General features: G+C 33.2%; 1 protein-coding gene across 1 annotated transcript in view; it reads right to left on the bottom strand.

Moving 5' to 3' along the window:
- Positions 1 to 654: 654 nt before the first annotated feature.
- IL7 (interleukin 7) overlaps positions 655 to 19,192 on the bottom strand; it is a 55,141-nt gene continuing 36,603 nt past the window's right edge. The window contains exons 5-7 of the mRNA XM_074199906.1: positions 10,547 to 10,621; positions 10,082 to 10,129; positions 655 to 4,431 (exon numbers count right to left, since the gene is read on the bottom strand). Of these exons, the coding sequence (XP_074056007.1) occupies positions 4,309 to 4,431; positions 10,082 to 10,129; positions 10,547 to 10,621 (246 nt within the window). The 3' untranslated portion in view covers positions 655 to 4,308. The remainder of the gene's footprint in view (positions 4,432 to 10,081; positions 10,130 to 10,546; positions 10,622 to 19,192) is intronic.

Here is a 19,192-nt window from a genome sequence, read left to right as displayed (position 1 = left end):
TACTCAACAAATTGACCAAAGTGAAAAAAGTGGAAATGTAATATTATACCAATATTAATTCAAGAAGTAATCCTCTAGGTGATATTTAGAAAATGACAATAAGGCAAACAGCAATGACAGTATTCCATTTTCAGTTTGAGAGATAATTATATGGCATTTAATGTCAATATTGGCATCCCTGAACACAGACATTCACATATAAATTCAATATAAGAATATAATAGCTGGATGCAATGGGAGGAACCTGTACATGGGAAAATTATCAATCAACAATGACTAAAAAAATGACCAAAGCAATTTTTTTCAAAATGAGTTATTTCATTTTAAGAATATTTACTTTTAATATTCTTTTAAAATTTGAGTTCCAACTTCTTTCCTTTCCAAACTTTCCCTAGTCACTGAGAAGGCAAACAATTTTTCAGCTACATATGTGAAATCATGCTAAACATTTCCATATCACAAAGCAAAATAACTGAAAAAAAATGAGAAAATTATACTTCAGTTTGCAATTAGAGTTCATCAGTTCTCTCTCTGGAGATATGCAACATTTTTTAAAAATCATGAATGAGTTTTTACTTCTAAAGTGGTAGTATGCTTTTAGGAACAAGTGTTAAAATGATTTGGCTAAAAACTACCTTCCTAGGTTCAGCATTCTTTTTTCCCCTACCCCTGCCCTCTTAGTTATGATTTTTTTTTATTAAATTACCTTGACCCAGTCCCTGTTGTAATGGAAATCTGTTGTTTTGTTTTTAAACTCAATCAGGATGGAAAAATGGGAAAAGGAAAACCTGCTTGATGGGTTTATCATATATACCAGATATATCCTTCATCAAACTATCTGCCTCATTTTGTATTCAGATCTAGATTAACTTTTACTTTTATGCTTTGAGAAAACTATATTAATATGTATCAGCATAAACCATGAGTCTTGAGGACCAAAGATAAAGCATGTTACCCACTTCCTGTGAGAGAAGTGATAGAACCAAAATGTAAAATGTAATTTGGGGGCCATTTTTGGACATAGTGGAATTTGTCTTACTGTACTATGCATATTCATTATGAAGCTTTCTTTTTTTCTTTTTTAATTCTCATTTTCTTGCTCTCTTTCTCTGTTCCTCCCTCCTGAAGATATCTTTATAAAAGGAAATTGTTCCCCATATTTTGATTCAATTACAAAATTCATGCATAAACACATACACCCAGAGTCTTTTAACAACCTGAATGATAGTCCACAGGAAATCAAATGTAAAAGAATAATAGCAGCATACTAATCTGTCCCAGGAGCATTTCTATCTGTGCACTGTAGAACTAAGATGAGAAGAGAGAGATAATAGTAACAGCAATGTTAAAAGTTGACATTTGAATATTGCTTTAAATTTTCAAAATTGCCTTATATACATTATCTCATTAATCTATTAGGCATTCATTTTGAGTTAATTTACATTTTTTCTGACTCAAGATATCTTAAAAGTGAAATTGTATACTCTGTTCTGTATGAGAAATTATTATAATTTTCAATAATGGAACAGTGATCTCATCAATGCAAGTACTTCTCCACTGGTGTAGATTGTGACCAATCAGTGTCTTTGTATCCTATGCTTAATTATTTTCCCAATCTCTTATTTATAGGTTGTCCATAGGAGGTCAGCTCTATGAAATGGAAAATTCCCCTAGATTTTAAAATGCTAGTTATTTCTTGTGCTTACTATAGGACCGGCCTCCCTTTTTTTGCATTCTTATATACCCTTAAGAGTGTAATTAATGTCGCTTCTTACATATGATATATCTGAGGTGATATTCTGAAGTTGCCAATCTTGCTATTGTACTTTGGCAAGCTGATTCTTATGAAATCATGGTTTGATAGAAGTTATAGTCTTATGAAATCTTCATAATGTTACAAACAGGTGTTTTGTGGAAATCATTGAAAATGCTGCAGAAATCCCCAAGTCCAGCCCAATTTTCTCTCCTCTTCCTTTTTAATTCTAGACTCTTTTCAGTTCAAGTCATTCAGATGCATGTATGCTTACAGTCTGCAGGCTCTGTAATTAGTGCTGGAAATACAAATACAAGAAGGCAGAGCCTGCCCTCCAGGAGCTTAAATTCTAATGGGGGAAAATAACACATAAAAGGAACATAAAGGAAGCTGGTGAGGGTGTGTGTGTGTGTGTGTATGAGAGAGAGAGAGAGAGAGAGAGAGAGAGAGAGAGAGAGAGAGAGAGAGAGAGAGGAGAGAGAAGAGAAAAGAGATAAATGTAAGGAGTACAGGAATGAAAGAAATGAAAACATGGTTGGCCAGAACATCTTTCTTAAAATGGAGTTTTCTGGGAGGAAACATAACAATCAGTGAGAGACTTCAGGAGTCAGAGGGTGCTTCCAGTATGTAAAGTCCAGGGGTGAAGTGAGCTTCCAGGTTTCTGAGGCATGGTAGATAAAGTGCACATAGTCAAGAGAACAGTCTGAAGAAGAATAAAACTCATATTTCAATTCAATAAATATTTACTCTATTGCTAGGCACTGTAAGGGGGAGTACAGAAAGAAATATGACAAAGCATTTGATATTTATGTACATTAAAGGCATGCAAATTCACTATCAAACTGCACAAATTATTACAATCATGTTCTAAGTGGAATATAATAAAATAAAAATATAGGATGCAACTCTAAATGTCAAGAGAGAAGCACGGTGATCAAAAATATTCAGGAAGCAGTTTGACACAGACCTGTTGAGTTCAAGAGGAAACAGAGGGTGATCATTGCAGGGTTAATGTGACTAAAAGCATAACAGCAGAAAGAACTAGGAAGGGACGTTTAAAGATGGAGCAGACCTCAGAAATCATCTAATCTCAGCTCCTTAATCTGATTGATGAAGATACAAAAGTTCAAAGACATTTAGAAATTTAGCCCAGGAAACATAGGTAATAAATAGCAGAGGTAAGATTTGAACTCAGAGTCTTCTGACTGCATATCCAGTGAACTTGCTACTTTGCCACAGTGCCTGCTTGAGTTGGCATGTCCCATTGCTTTGTTATTATGTGATGCAGTGCCATGAAGAGAGGAACTTTATTACAGTAGAGGGTATGAACTGAGAAAGATGGAACATAAGGCTAGATCAATTTTCTTTCCTCTCTTCTAGGAGCAATCAAAGAAAATCAACATAAATGATTATACCATATAATTGCATATACCTTTTATTAAGAAATAAGTAATGTTATTCAAAGCAATAAAGTTATAAGAATGTATCAAAATATATTTATACAAAGATATGTTGTAAAAATTAAATATGTACATATCATTAATAAAATGTCAATATATATTATTCTCTGAAAAAATACTTATCATATCAAGATTAATTAGATAAATTTTGCTATGTACATAAAGTCAAAACTAATTTGTCACTAATGGAAAATTCTTCTGACAGCTTGTACTTCTTTGTCTCCTACCATTGTCTTATATTCCTAGATACACTGCATCTCTTGGGAATGTAAACTCCTACAAGACAGGAACTGTATTTGGTTTTTGTCTTTTCATCCCTGCTTCCTTGAAAAGAAGAGGCTTTCAGCAAATGCTTTTGGAGTTGAATGGAATGGAGATTTTGACATTTTCTTTTCAAGTTGTTCTCTCTCTGTCAACAATTTCTGCTTCATGGAGCTCTTTGGTGTGTGGCTTGTGTGCATCACTGTTCCCTTTAAAAATATGAAAATAAACACCCTTCTCTTCTTCTGGGCATTTATTAAGTGTCCCACTTTCTGATGTGAAGCATGTCTTATGTCCCTGAAGATGCCCTTTCTCACATTCAATACAGTGTAATGAAAGCAGAAAAGTCATTGGAATTGTTTAGTGAAAGAAATGAAATATTAATTTGTAATCCTGCTGTACTTTTCTATATTGCACAAAGTATATTACTATACCAGTTCTTTGTCTAAAGTTTCCAGCTGTACAATAAAAGACCAAAAAAAACCCAAACAAAAACCCTTACAACTTATTTCAACAGAAAAACAGAGTGAGTTAGGTGTTTTGTTGTTCTGCACATCTAATCTGTTCCAAAATAAAGGCAGGTGCAGACATGTCCAGATAGTGACCAAGTAGTTTTTATTGTGAGTTGTCATTTTCTATTTCATTGGTTTGCTTCTGTCTACTGGTGCCTATAGTAGAGCTGAGTAGAATTCTCAGTCAATGCTTATGGTGCCATAACTTTTCCAGGATGAATAGTTTCAGGCAGGGAGACAGATCAGTGTGAGCAGAAGTTCACTTGGAGGATGCTAGTGAAAGTTTATCAAATTGTGGAGCTTCTGTGCCATCACAGTTATTTCAGTGCCCATTGACATCCATGTCCAAAATTTTCCTCCAGCAATTGCTAACATCAGATATCATTTTTTGTATTAAACATAAACATTTATTCTGTTTTCTTCGTTCCTTTGAAGATTTTTCTCCCTATAATGACAAATGAACAATTTTATAGCTCTTGTCTTTACGAGAAACACAATTAAATGATTTATTGTTGTTCAGTCATTTCAATGCTGTCTAACTGTATGTGACCCCATTTCGGATTTTCTTGGCAAAGATACTGTAGAGGTTTGCCATTTTTGTCTCCAGTTTCTTTTACAGATGAGGAAAACAGGCAAACAGGATTAAGTGATTTGCCTAGGGTCATACAGTTAGTAAGTTTCTTAGGCCAGATTTGACCTTAAGAAAATGAGTCTTCCTGGCACTCTATTCACTGAAGCACCTGTATATGATTAAATTATACATACAAATTTTGTCTTAAACATCTTTCCCATCTCTTTAAATTATCACGTAAAGTCCATGTAGTTGGAGTCAGAAGATCTGAGTGCTACTCCTACCTCTGCTATTTAATTTCTGTGTGACCCTGGAGTGAGTCACTTAACTTCTTTTAGCCTCATTTTCTCATTTGTAAAATAGGGTTAATAAGCACTTACCTCTTAGGGTTATTGTGAGGGTCAAATGAGACAACATATAAAAAGTTGGATAAAATTTAAGACACTATAGAAATAATTGCTATTATTTTTGATTTATATCCCTAGAAATAACATCAACAGGTATTTTTATTATTGTAGTGAGCATTTGTGCAGGATTTTAAGGTATTCAAAGACCTAGTAAAATAAGGAAAAGGAACGGGAATAGGGACTAGACTGTGATTTCATTGATATAAATAACACTCAGGTGAGGAAAATCCCCTTTGCTTCGCAACTTAAAGTCATAAATACATGCATACATACAAGCAAATACATATGCACACATACACACATGATTACAAGTAGTCACATATATGTGTGGGTGCATGCATACACTTAGAGAGTAATAAGCATGCATGTATATGTTTATATGTGTGTATGCATGTATTGCACTAATATGTAGAGCAGGCACACAGATAATTAGTCCTAACAAGGTACTAGTAAAAAACTGCTCATTTCCTGGAAAAGTCACATTTCAAGGAGACTGGTCAGCAAGAAATATATAATGAATGGTATTTATATAAAAGCACCACATTAAAATTTATGTATGTATAAATTATATAGGTATGTATGTATATATTTACAAATACATATACAATATTTCTAAATGTTTGCCTCTCTATGTGAAAATACAGATACACACACAGAGACTCACTTATTATAAATAAAAGCTAAATAATTGAAAATTATTATGGAGGAAGGAGACTTCTGGGAAATTGGCAGAGTAGTTCAGAAAACTTTAGGCTCTTCAAATTTCTGCTACAAAAAAATTAGACAGAGTCGTGATTATTGAGAAGTGAATGTAGATCAGCAGAAACAAAAAAAAGTTAAGGTGAGGCAGTTGTCCTAAGACTAGGAGAAAACTCCTGGAAAGACCTTCAGAGATAGAGGTTTGGCCTAAAAGCACAAACACCTTTCTGTCAACTATAGGAAAATCAACAAACAAGTTCTGGGGGCAGCTGGATTGGGAGGTATCCTCAGCTTCAGGAACTTTCACCTCAAGACTCAGAAAATAACAATGAGAAGGCACTGAAGTCTGGGGCATCATTCCCCACAACTTGGGGCAAGAACCTAAATAACAATAATAGGCTTCTGAAAATAAAATAAAACAAAATAAAAATAAAAATGAGTAAGCAAAGGATAAAGGATCCAACCGTAGATAACTACTATGGGAATGAAGATCTAGTTTGATATTCAGAGGAAGAGAGTGGAGCTAAAAAAAACCCACTTCTTTTTCAATAAGAAATGTCAAATAGTCAAAAGCCCCCCCCCCCCCCAAAAAAGAGTTCTGATAGAAGAACTTTACAGGAACTTTAAAAATCAAATGTGGATTATAGAGGAAAAATTAGAGAAAAAATAAGAGTAATCTGAAAAAAAAAATGAAAATTCTGAAAAGAAAATCAATTAGAAAAAAGAGAATCAAAAATGTAAGAAAGAAAATAATTCCTTAAAAACAAAAATTGGGTAGTGGATAGAGTACTGACCCTGGAATTAGGAGGACTTGAGCTCAAATAGGCCTGACACTAGCTGTGTGACCTTGGGCAAATCATTTAACCACATTGCCTTACAAAAATCAAAACCAACCCCCCCAAAAAAACTCATCTAAAATTGGGCAAAGAACATAAGACCCCAAGAGATAATAAAACAAAGTCAAAAGAATGAAAAAAAATAGAAGAAAAATGTGAAATATCTTAGAAAAATAATTGATCTGGAAAACAGATCAAAGTGGGACAAAAATAAGAACTGTGGGACTACCTAAAAGATAATAATCAATAAAAGACATGATATAATATTACAAGAAAGTTTTAAAGTAAATTGTCCTGATACTCTGGAACAAGAAGATCAAGCAGAAATAGAAAACAAAAATCCACCAATCACCATCTAAAAGAGATCCCGAGAGGAAAACTTTCAGGAATATCTTAGGCAAGTTTCAAAATTTCCAAGTAAAGGAGAAAATATTGCAAACAAGAAGATTAAAAACAATTTAAATATTATTGAGTTACAATCAGGATAATATAAAATCTAGCAGTTTCCATATTGAAGATCTTGGAATATTATATTTTGTAGAGCAAAAGAGCTGGGGTCACTTACCCAGAAAAGTTAAGTAGAATCTTGAGTGGAAAAAAATGGCTATTTAACAAACTGAAAGACTTTCAGGTATTTGTGACAAAAAGAGCAGAATTTAATGGAAAGTTTGACATATAATATTCAGGAGAAATATAAGAAAAACATTAAAGACCAATGATAAGGGACTTCATAAGGTAAACTATGCTTCTTAGATGTGAAAACATTAGTAGTACTCATGACTGTCAGCATTATTTGGGATGTTTAAATGAAAGTCTGGGGTTGAGCTATGCATGATGGGGTGATTCTAAAAAAAACTATAGCGAGAAATAAAAAGAAGTGATATCTCGTAAAAATGAGGCATGAAAGGGGGAATTGATTCAGAAGCAGAAAATCTGTGTGGTAGAGGAAGGCTGGTTGTGCTGGAACCTGTCAATGGAAATGGCTTAAAGAGATAACATATACATCTGGAGGGGAATAACTGGGCAAGGTCATTGGATGAGAGAGGGACTTTTAGAAAGATGTGTAGATTAAGAATTAGGAGGATGGGGGAGGGGATAAGGGAGAAATTCAGAGTTTCTTAGAAAGGTAGATTAAGGTCATGAATGGTGGGGAAAGAGTAAGGGAGGGATTCAGAAGGAGATTAGATTAAGGAATTGAAGAGAATAGGTATAAGTAAATTAGATGACCAAGGAGGTAATAAGATAATTAGGGTGAGAAGGATAGTGAGGAAAAATCAGATGCAGAGAAATACAAAACAAGTAATTATAACAGAATGTGAATGAGATGAATTTACTCACAAAATAGAAATGAATAGAATGGATTAAAACAATCCAATAAAGAGTGGGTTGCTTTAGGAAATACAATAAAAATGAGAAATACATATATAGATAAAATAAAAGCCTGATATAAAATGTATTATGTAAAAAAGGAGGGATAATAATATAATCATGATCTCAGTATAAGCTAAAATTCATTTAATTAAAAAAGAAAAAGAGGAAAACTACATTATCGCCAATATTTTTCAATATTGATTTAGATCATTCAAAATAACTAGACAGTATAAAATACCTGAGAGTATAACTTCCAAAAAAGATACAGGAGCTGCATGAACATAAACATAATATATTCTTTTTTTTTTTTTTTTAGTTTTTCTTTTGTGAGGCAATGGGGCTAAGTGGCTTGCCCAAGGCCACACAGCTAGGTAAGTATTAAGTGTCTGAGGCCGGATTTGAACTCAGGTACTCCTGACTCCAGGGTCGGTGCTCTATCCACTGCACCACCTAGCCACCCCCATAAAATATTCTTAATACAAATACAGTCAGATTTATGTAACTGGAGAAATATTCATTGTTTATGGGTAGATAAAGCCAATATAATAATGACTATTTTCTCTAACCTATTTATTCAATGTTATACCAATTAAATTGAAAAAAATTGTCTCGTGTTAGAAAAAATAATAACAAAATTCATTTGGAAGACAAAAGGTCAAGAAATTTTAAAAAACTAAGGAAAAATGTTTAGGAAGGAGATTCAATAGTACTATACCTTAAACTGTATTATAAAGAGAGAACATTTCTTAAAAATAAAATGGATAATTTTGATTATTTTAAATTAAAAGTTTTTTGAATAAATAAAACCAATGTTACCAAGATTAGATGGAAAGCAGAAAATTGAGGTAAAGAACTTTCATAGACAATCTTTCAGATAGAATATGACTAGGTTGGAATATTGCTATTATTTAGGAAATGATGAACTGGTTGATTTAGAAAAACATAGAAAGACTTGGGCCTATGAACAAAAGATACTATTTATCTTCAGAGAAAGAAATGACACAGTAAAATATGCATAGTATGGTATTATAATATATTTATATGTATGTGTATATATGTGTATAATTTTATATATATATCATATATATATATGTATATATGCTTGTAGATATATACATATGCATTAAATTCTAGTCTTCTCTAGTCCAGGGGTAGGATGGAAAAAGGAGGGAGAAAAAAAAAGATAAAATTAAAAAAGTATACAGCAGAGAACAAAAGCCTAGATAGAAGAAAGTAGGAAAACTGATTTTCTTTGAAAACAGTAAGTAGTATTCATTACATATATTTTTGTTTTGCTGTGTACTTGGGATTTTTTTCCTTCTCTTTTGAATTTAAGTTTAAAATTTTTTTTAAGAGAATAGTTATGGAGAAATTATAAAGGGTTGAAAGCTGCCATCCAAGGAGGCCTTAAAGGGAGAGAATTAGGGAGCTCACAGATTTTCTGTGGAAGGAGCAAATAAGGAGGGGGGGGGGGACAGAAGAGACAAATTCCACATTGGACTTATGGGAGGCTACACCTTAGAAGATAAAAAAGCCTGAATGCCATTAGAGGCCACATTAAAGATTCATGCAAGTCAGAGTTGAAGGAGAAAAGTGTGGCTATTTTATGACCACTACCAAATTAGAAAATTTCTCAAAAATAAATATAGAGCTAGGATTTTGGTTTTCTTTGTAATTAGGGGCACTGAGGTAAGTCAAGCTATACTTATTAACCATCACTGCTATCATTTTTTTTCTATGAAACCAAAGATGAATGTTAAAAATATATAAAAAGAAATGAAAAAGAAATTTCCTGTATTTTGGGGAAGATATTCTTTTCTTTTATCTTCCTTCCATATTTTCTTTGTCATTTAAAAGCTTGGCCAGTCCTAAACTTGAAAGCAGTGGATTTGACATACAATGTGGTATTATGGGGATGACAGGGTGAATCTTGAAGGATGTGGTGAGTCTTCAGATGGGCAGACTGTTTCAGACAACTTGAAGGGGGAGCATCCTTGTTTTCTTCCTCTCCAGTCCACTTTTTAAAATTTCAAATTTCAAAATAATGCAGTTCAAAAAGGACTCCTCTTAATGAGGAAGGGTTCTCAGTCCTTTTTTAAAAATCACATATGGAATTCTATAAAAGTCATACACAGAAAAACAAAGTTAAAGAGATACGGACTTCAGTTTCTTTTGAGAAATTAGAGTAAAAATCAGGATATTAATTCTTACATGGATTTTGAAGCATGGTCCTCCTGTCTTTCTCTCTGTTCCATTCACCTAGAGGAGAAAAATGTATCATGATCAAGATGTGATACAGGCTGTAGGAAAATTATATGACAGAAACTGGTATTGTTCCTTTTACTGAGGGTTGTTTTTCAGTTCTTCATGAAAACTACAAGGAATGTTTTATGAATCATATACAGAAAAACAGAATTGAGGTGGAAAATGGACATGGATTTCTTTCCACAGGGAGTATGATATGAGACAAGAGCAAAGGATTTGAAGTCATAGGGCCAGGGTTTAAATCCAATTTTTGTTATTAATGACTTTGATGATCTTGGGAAGGTCATCTGAGCTCTATGGTTCATTTTTTTTCTCATTCAAAGGAGAGGACAGGGGAAAAAGTGTTAAAATATATGGTGTCTGAGGGATTAAATTAAAGGCTGAATAGAGGAAAGAGAATTCAATTCTTACTGAACTCTTGGTGGGAGTGATTGCACTAATAAAATGACTTCTTCCTATCTTTCTGTTTGGTTTTTTTTCTTTCTCCTAAAAACAAAAGAGAGCAAAAAAAAGGTCAAAATGTACCACAGTTAAGACATTGATAATCAAACCTTACTTGTGATGATAAGAATGACATCTAAAATTAGTTTTGTTCATAGTCTGATGACAGAATGCTAACTTTTGTGACCTTAACACCTCTAGTATAAAATCCTGTTTGACACTCAAAGCCCTTAAATAACCTTACCCCCTCTTTCCTTTTCAGTCTTCTTACACCTTATTCCATTGGTCTCCTTGCTTTTCCATGAACAAGATCCTCCACCTCATGACTCCCAAGCATTCTCTGATGCTATCCTTGCCTGGAATGCTCTCCCTCTTTCCCCCTGACTATTAACTTTCCTGAGCTTCTTTTAAGTCCCACCTAAAATTTCACCTTCTACAAGAAGTCTTTTTCAATTGGTTTTTAATTTCATTGCCTTCCCTTCTCTAGCTCCTCTTAATTCCAGTGCCTTCCATCTTTTAATTGTTTACTATATATCCTGTAATATAGTATGTTTTGAACATATTTGTTTGTATTATCTTCCACTGGATAATGCCCTTCCATTATACCCTTGAGGGCAGGGACTGTTTCTTCCCTTTTTTTTGTATACTCAATACTTAGCAAAGTACTGGCACATAGTAGGCTCTTAAAAAACATTTATTGATTTATGTTAGGAAACAGACCAGTGTCCTTAGACATATTCATCCCACCATTATTTAATGACAGTTATCAGTGAATTTGATCCCCCATGATGTGTCCAGCACCATGATAGGTAAAATGAATACTTCCTCTGAGTTATAAAGAAGGATTATTAAATGTGATCTCTTGTTACAAACCAATAAGAGTTCATTTATAGCCACATAAAATAAGAAAACAATTCCAAAATGAATTCTAAGGTACCAAAATCCTTCTAGATAAATTGTGACCTCAATTTTATTTTTTATTTTTTGTAGTTTTTTGAAAAGTGATTTACTTTTCTATTACATCTTCTTGGATTTTGTTATTATTCTATAAAATCAGTTATGGTTTTTGTGGATTTATTTTGTGTCCTGTTACTTTAATGAAGCAATTGCATTAGTGAATCTATTTGCTTCCTTTCTGGGTTTTCTAAGTAAACTATCAAGGCATTTGTAAATATTGACAGTTTTGTCATTCTTTTGCCATACTTTTGATTTTTTGGTTTTTTTATTACTAGCATTTCTAGAACTATGTAAAGTAATTAGGAGAGGGGGGAATCCTTGCTTTACATTATATTTTTAGGAAAGCTTTTTAGCATTTATCCATTGCATATAATAATAATATTTGGTTTTAAATATATACTTTTATTGTATTAAAACTGATCATATTATACCTTTTTGTCATAAATGAGTATTGCATTTTTTTGAAGATTTTTTTCTGCATCTATTGAAATAATGATAAGGTTTATAGTATTTTGGTTTCAATAAAGTTAGTTATGCTAATTATTTTCCTAATGTGAATTAAATTCACATCTCTGGACTATATAAACTTGGGTCACAAAGATTTTTTTCCCCTCTTTTGGTTATATTGCTATAATTTTTAAAGTAGGACTTTATTAAAAAATTTATACCAATATCATTAGTGATATTATTTTATTTAGTTTTATTTCTTTGCTTTATTCTTACCAAGCTAAAAATATTTGTCAATCAATCAATAAACATTTATAAGATGCCACCCCTGTGCTTGGAACTGTTCTAGGAAATGGGGATATAAAGACAAAAAAAGAAACAATTTTAGCAATCAAGGATCTTACATTCTATAAAGGCAGATTTATTAATACATTTTACAGAATAAATATTGCCTGATTAAAGAAAAATAGTCTGGTAGAATTTTTTATTTTTCCATTTCAGTAGAATAGGTATTAATTATTCTTAAATAATTTTTTTGCTTTGATAGAATTTATCCATTAATGCATCTGTTCCAAAGTCTTTTTTAACTCCCATTTTGATAGTTCATTTATGTGTCCTTCAATTTTATTTTGTATGTTTAGTTTAAGATCTTTATTTCATGTTCTGTTAATTTTGAATATTTTATATTTCTATAGCTAATTTTCCCTTTATTTTATATTCTTGTCTTTGGACATACAACTGTATATGTTGATTCTGATAATTTTTTTCTCTGTTGTGATGTAATCTTGTTTTTCATTTTGGTAAATTGATTTTCTTACTTTTTTATTACTATCAGATTTGCAAAAAAATTCTCAACTCTGTTAATCTTTTCAGTGAATTAACTTTAAGTTTCTTCATCTTTACAGTCATTTCTTTTCTATTTGATCTATTTAATTTTCAAAATTTTTCAATTTTGTGTTTCCCTGAATTGATTTTAATATATTTTGAGTTGCCTACTCAGTTTTTTCATTTAGATGTATGTTTTAAAAGATAGATTCCCCCCCTCCAAGAATAGATTTACTTTCATTTCAGAAATTTTAGTAGGTGTTTTACTATTATCATTTTTATAATGGCTGTTATGAGTTTCACTGATTCATTCTTTGACTTACTTATTATAAAGCATTTCCTTATTCAGTTTCCACTTAAGTCTATGTCTTTTGTTTATTTTCTCTCTATTAATTACATTTTTGTTGTATTATTGTACATAAGGATTTAATATTTCTTATATCAACATTCATTTATAATTTTCTATATCTGCATTTCCTTCTCTTTTTAGTCACTAATTTGTCTATTTTTTAAAATTATACAACTTTGATGATTTATTCCCACTGGAGCCTCCCTTATTCCTGTTTCCCTGTCCTATCCCAAGTTCCTTGAAAAAAAGCTTAAATTAGTAATTTCTTTCCTATTTATCAATTCCCCTTCTTTTTTGACCATTTTCAATCACCACCTAGTTTTCTTTTTTCTAATCTCTAATGTTAATCGTTTTACAATACTCTTTTCTTTTAATTTGGACATTCTTAATTATGCCTATATTAGCAAAATATAATATTTTGGGGTACAGCTTAAATGTCTTTGCCTTTTAGAACGTCACTTCATTCTCTCTGATTTCTTATGTCTTAAGTTGTTACAGTTATTCAAACTTATGTGAAGACTTTATTTGTTTTACATCTGAAGGTTTTTTCCATTTGGCTGCATGTAATATTTATTTGCTGTTGAAATTGTGAAATTTAACTACTACATACCTTAGTGTTTCAAACATTTTTTCTTGCAGCAATCTTTGAATTAAATTATATAGTGCTTTGTTTATAATAAAAAAAGGTCTTAACAGCTATCTCGTCTTATTTCCAGAAGCATAGAAATCATTTTTTTAAAATATCATGTTATTCTGGGAGATATGTGATTTCCAAGTTAATCCTCCCTACCCTACCTTAAAAGTTAATTTTTTGCCTTGAAAAGCATTCATATGTTCTTTAACATTGTTGCCTTTTGCTCTTCTTCCACTGAAGTTTTATTCATTTTTGTATTTTTGTGCTCCAAATCTGTTATTCTCTATCAAAAACAATCTACTTTGGTAAAAAGTAGTAGTTACCATGTAGTCAATATTTTTTCTGTCTTTGTAATTTTGAACTTGGCATTGAGAAGGCTGATTCTCAAAATTTGATTTCATTCCTAATTTGTTTCTTTTTTAAAATGCTCTTTCTGGAATTTCTTGCTCTTGTTCCTTTCATTTGTTTTTCTTTATAGTATTTGTTCAATATGCACTGGACATTTTTTTCAGTTTTACTTAGCCTCTTTGTTGGTTTATCTCACTGTGAGATGGTTACTAAGGCATTCTCCTTTAGCCCCCTTGGCTTTTCAAGTCTTTCTCTTTTATTTCTAATGATTCATCTGAGTTTTCTCTTTCCACATCTTTCTGGAGTAATAGGAACTTTCTTCAAATGGCTCCTCTGATACTAACAATTTATATAGTCTTAGTAATTCATTTCATAATCCCTTAGCCTAGTTTTAGCAAGCAGAGGAAGTCAGTTTACAAGAGATAGATGGGATGATGCCCCAGTTAAATGCCTTAGCTTAATCAGCTGTACTTTCCAGATAGACTCTTTTCCTGCTAAGAGTGCATACAAGGTTGATCACTGTCCTGAAGCTGCAGTATGTCTGATTGATGACCATGTTAGTCATGGTCATCACCATGGTCAGTACTATGGCTACTATCATTTTTAGAAACTGATAATTCTTTGGATAGCAATACTTCTGGCTCCAAGGGTATTTTAAAATAAGTTTATAAGAGAATTTTTAAAAAGTAAATTTATGAGAGAGATAATTCTACTGAGGAAGGGTTTTTCAAAGGGATCATTGTAGAAGCATAAAAAACTTTCCAAACATTTTTTTTAAAAAAAGAAACACACAGAATATGAGTTAAAGTAATCAAGAAATTCTAAGCTTTTCTTTTTTAAAGAAGTGACTCACAATAGGACTGGGTCTTCTTGAGTTGAAGGAATTAAATATTGACCACAGACAGAAGACAGAAACTACTCCATTTTTTATTTATTGGAATTTGATACCCAAAATAAGTAAAGAGATAGATTGCAAGAGAGAACTTATTTTCTTTTGATAAATTCAAATCCCCCTTGGCACAGTATGAACTATATTTGTGATGGTGAAAGAACTAGAGGATATAGCTGTTCAGCCACTGTCAATGATATTTGAAAAATATGGAGAAAAGAGGGTTATCAAAGAACTAGCAAAGTCAAATCTTGCTTTATTTTTGAAAAAATAGATAGATAATGGAATCTTTAAACTGTAGGTAGAGTTAAATTTTGATACTAAGAAAATTCTAGGATGTTATTGATGTGATGCTTGGTACTTATAAACATATATTTATACATTTTAAAATTTATTCCCCAATGGATAGGAGGTCAAAGGATATGGACAAATAATTTTTAGAAGAATAGTCATGAGGGCAGAACTAAGATGGCAGAGAGAAGCCAGGAACTTCTGTAAGCTCTTCCAGGCTTCCCACAGGCTCTACATGGATTGGAGAAACAGAACCCAAAAAGAATTGAGTGGAGCATTTTCTAGCTTAAGATATATGGGAGGTCTTCAGGAAACTTCTGTCTAGCTAGGATGGAGGGGAAACATGACTCAGCACAGAGAGGAGAGAAGGAGAAAAGCCAGATGCTCTCAGCCACAGTAGAAATTTGCAAATAAGGCCCCTGGGTTCTGGTTCAGTGGACCAAGAGCATAGCAGGTTAGCTGTGAGGGCTCCAACACAGCTGAAGAAGGCAGATTTGGAGCCCCAGACCTCCTCTGCAGCTGTCACAACTGGGCTGGACAGCCTCAATCCAGTGTGAGCTGTTAGCATTCCCATCCTGAAATGTCTCTAAGTGAACCCCACCCCAACACAAACAGTTTGAAGACAGCACTCCTGTGGCTCAAGAGCAGAACTCAAAATGAGTAAGAAAAGTCAGAGAAAAGTCATGATGATAGAAAACTAATATGAATTTAAAGAAGATCAAAACACCACTTTGGAATATGTTGGCAAAAAAGTACAACATATGTTGATCTCCATCCCAAAAAGATCTATTGGATTTTTTTTAATCATGGAAAAAATTGCTAAGAGAGATACAAGAGAAATTCTTGTAAAAGCACAAAAATTGACTGAAGAGAACAACTTCTTTAAAAATACAACTGAGTAAATGGACAAAAACCCCCAATTACTTTGAAAATAGAATTGGGCAAATGGAAAAAAGCAACTCTTTAAATGATAGAATTGGGCAAATGGAAAAGGAATACTATTTCTTTAAATATAGAATTGACCAAAAGGAAAAGGAGATGCAAAAACTAACTGAAGAAAATAATTCCTTGAAAAACAGAATTGGGCAAGAGGAAGCTAATGATTTAAGACATCAAAAATCAATCATTAAAAATAAAAAAATAAAATAATGCAAAAATACTTCATTGAAAAAAGAATTAGCTTGGTATTGCTTGATGTCAAGGGGTGGGAGAGGGAGGAAAGAGAGGGAAAAATGTGAAACTTAAAATTTTACAAAAATGAATGTTGAAAACTATCTTTGAACATAGTTGGAAATTTGAATAAATTTATAAAAAAATCATAAATAATGAAAAGCATTATGGAAAATTACTCCAAATCACTACCAACAAGAGAAAAAAACAACAAAATAATCCTGTGGGTTTTGCATCTTGCAACAAAGTTAAGATAAGATGGGCATAATCAAATTTACAAGGACTGTGGAAAAATAGGCACAAGTTGGCGGAGCAGTGAATTGATCCAAATCATTCCTGAAAACAATTTAGATTTATATGAAGTAATGACTAACCCTCTAAACCAAAAAGATCCCACTATGCCTATATTTCAAAAAGTCAACTAAAAGAGTCTATATAGCCAGCATAATCATAGCAGCATGTTTCAAATTGGCACAAAATTGGAAACAAAGCAAATGTAAAGTTGGCACAGTGGATACAGCACTGGTCTTGGATTCAGGAGGACAGAAGTTTGAATTCAACCTCAGACACTTGCCACTTATTAACTGTGTGACCTTGGGCAAGTCACTTTAACCTGACTGCCTCATATCTGGGCCTATCTCCAGTCATCCTGATTACTATCTAGCCACTGTACCCTGATGACTGTGGAGGAAAAAATGAGGCTGATGACTTAGCACAGCAACCCTCACTCAAATCCAATTCATGTGTTTGTCATGACATCACCTCCCTGATGTTATGGTGTTCTTTAAAAATGAAGGACAAATAACAAAAACATTGTAATGGGATATTATTACACTTTAAAATGATGAGTATGAAAACTTCAGAGAAGCATGACTAGATATATAAACTAATGCAGACTGAAGGATGTAGATTTAGGAAAATAATATACATGACACCAATGCTAATGTATATGGAAAGAACAGAAGGGAAAAAAACTTTGATGTTGGATCATTGTAATGACTAAGGTTGGTACTAAAGAAGAGATAAGAAAACAATAATCCTTCCCCTCTTTGCAAAGGGATGATAGGCATAGAATATGTAATATATACTGTTAGACTTAGTCTAACAATTAGTTTGTTGAACTGATTTCTTTTTTCTTTCTTTTGCGGGGAGGCTAGGTGGTGTAGTGGATAAAGCACTGGCCCTGGAGTCAGGAGTACCTGAGTTCAAATCCAGTCTCAGACACTTAATAATTACCTAGTTGTGTGGCCTTGGGCAAGCCACTTAACCCTGTTTGCTTTGCAAAAACCTAAAAAATAAAAAGATATTGAGAATGTTTAGAAAAAGGAGTGATCATAAAGAATCATCATTTAAAAAAAAGAATTATCATATTTGAGGACTTCCAGCCAAGATGATGGAAAGAAATTAGGTACTGTTTTAATCTCCTGGATTTCTCACAGAACTGACATGAATCAAGCCTCTTAACAGATTTTGGATTGATAAAACCCAAAGAAGAACAGAGGGGAACATCTCTGAGCATAGTCTATCATGGGATATCATGGGTGTGTCCAGGGAAAAGAGCAGAGACCCAGGACAAGTTCCAGCAGGGAGAGGCTGGGGATTAACCTGAGAATCACAGCAGTGGAAGCCTTTATGGAGAGCTCCAGTGTGGCTGCCCAAGATACCCATCAGCTGACTTAGCTGGTCTGTAAGACATGGGCTATGATCCCCTCCCACTGCTCCCCCCCTTTCCAAATAGTGAAGCCACCAAGTTTCCAGCCAGAATCCCCATTGTTCCTGTGAGAGGATCTGACTTTCTCCAGCACAAACACAGAAACAGAACCAGATACTTGCACCTTGCCCAAGGCCCAAGTGTGGGCAGATCTTCCCCCACAGTGATTATCCAGAAAGAGCCTCTAGCACAAATCCAGGTCTAGAGAATGGGCCACTGACATCTCTAACACAGATAATCCTGACAAAGCTTCTGATCCCTCAGTCAAGGGTTTGCAGAATAACCCTCAGAAGTTCATAGCTCAAGTGAGCAAGGCCTCTAGGGATCTCAACACCAAAAAATCTGCCAATCAGCCCTTCTCCCAACACAAGACCCTTAGGAAAGCTAATATCCCAAAATGAAGAAAGTCCAATGCAAAGCAGGGTCTCCTGAATGTTACCTTGAAGACAAGGACACTAGCTCAGAAAAGGACAGAAAGTATGAAGCTTCAGAGGAGAATATGAATTAGTCTTCAGGCCAGAAAGACTTCTTAGAAGAGATCAGAAAGGACTTTAAAAATCAAATGGAAAGACTGGAAAAAGAAATGCAAAAGAAAATTAACATCTTACAACAAAAATGACAGAAGAAAACAAATTCTTCTCCAGTGGACAAATACAAAGAAGAAAATGATTCCCTTAAAAACACAATTGGGGGGCAGCTAGGTGGCGCAGTGGATAGAACACCAGCCTTGGAGTCAGGAGTACCTGAGATCAAATCTGGCCTCAGACGCTTAATAATTACCCAGCTGTGTGGCCTTGGGCAAGTCACTTAACGCCATTGCAAAAAACCCTAAAAAACAAAACAAAACAAAAAAACACAATTGGGCAAATGGCAAAACCTAACAACTTCAAAAATAGATGACCAATTGGAAAAAGAAATGCAAAAGGCAAATGAAGAAAATTCTCTAAAAAGGATTGCAATCCATGGAAATTATTGACTTCATAAAACATCAAGAA

The sequence above is a fragment of the Macrotis lagotis genome, chromosome X, assembly GCF_037893015.1.
Source record: "Macrotis lagotis isolate mMagLag1 chromosome X, bilby.v1.9.chrom.fasta, whole genome shotgun sequence".
NCBI classification, from domain to species: Eukaryota; Metazoa; Chordata; class Mammalia; order Peramelemorphia; family Peramelidae; genus Macrotis; species Macrotis lagotis.
Note: the sequence above shows the minus strand (reverse complement) of the source record. Positions and strands in the feature narration are given on the sequence as shown.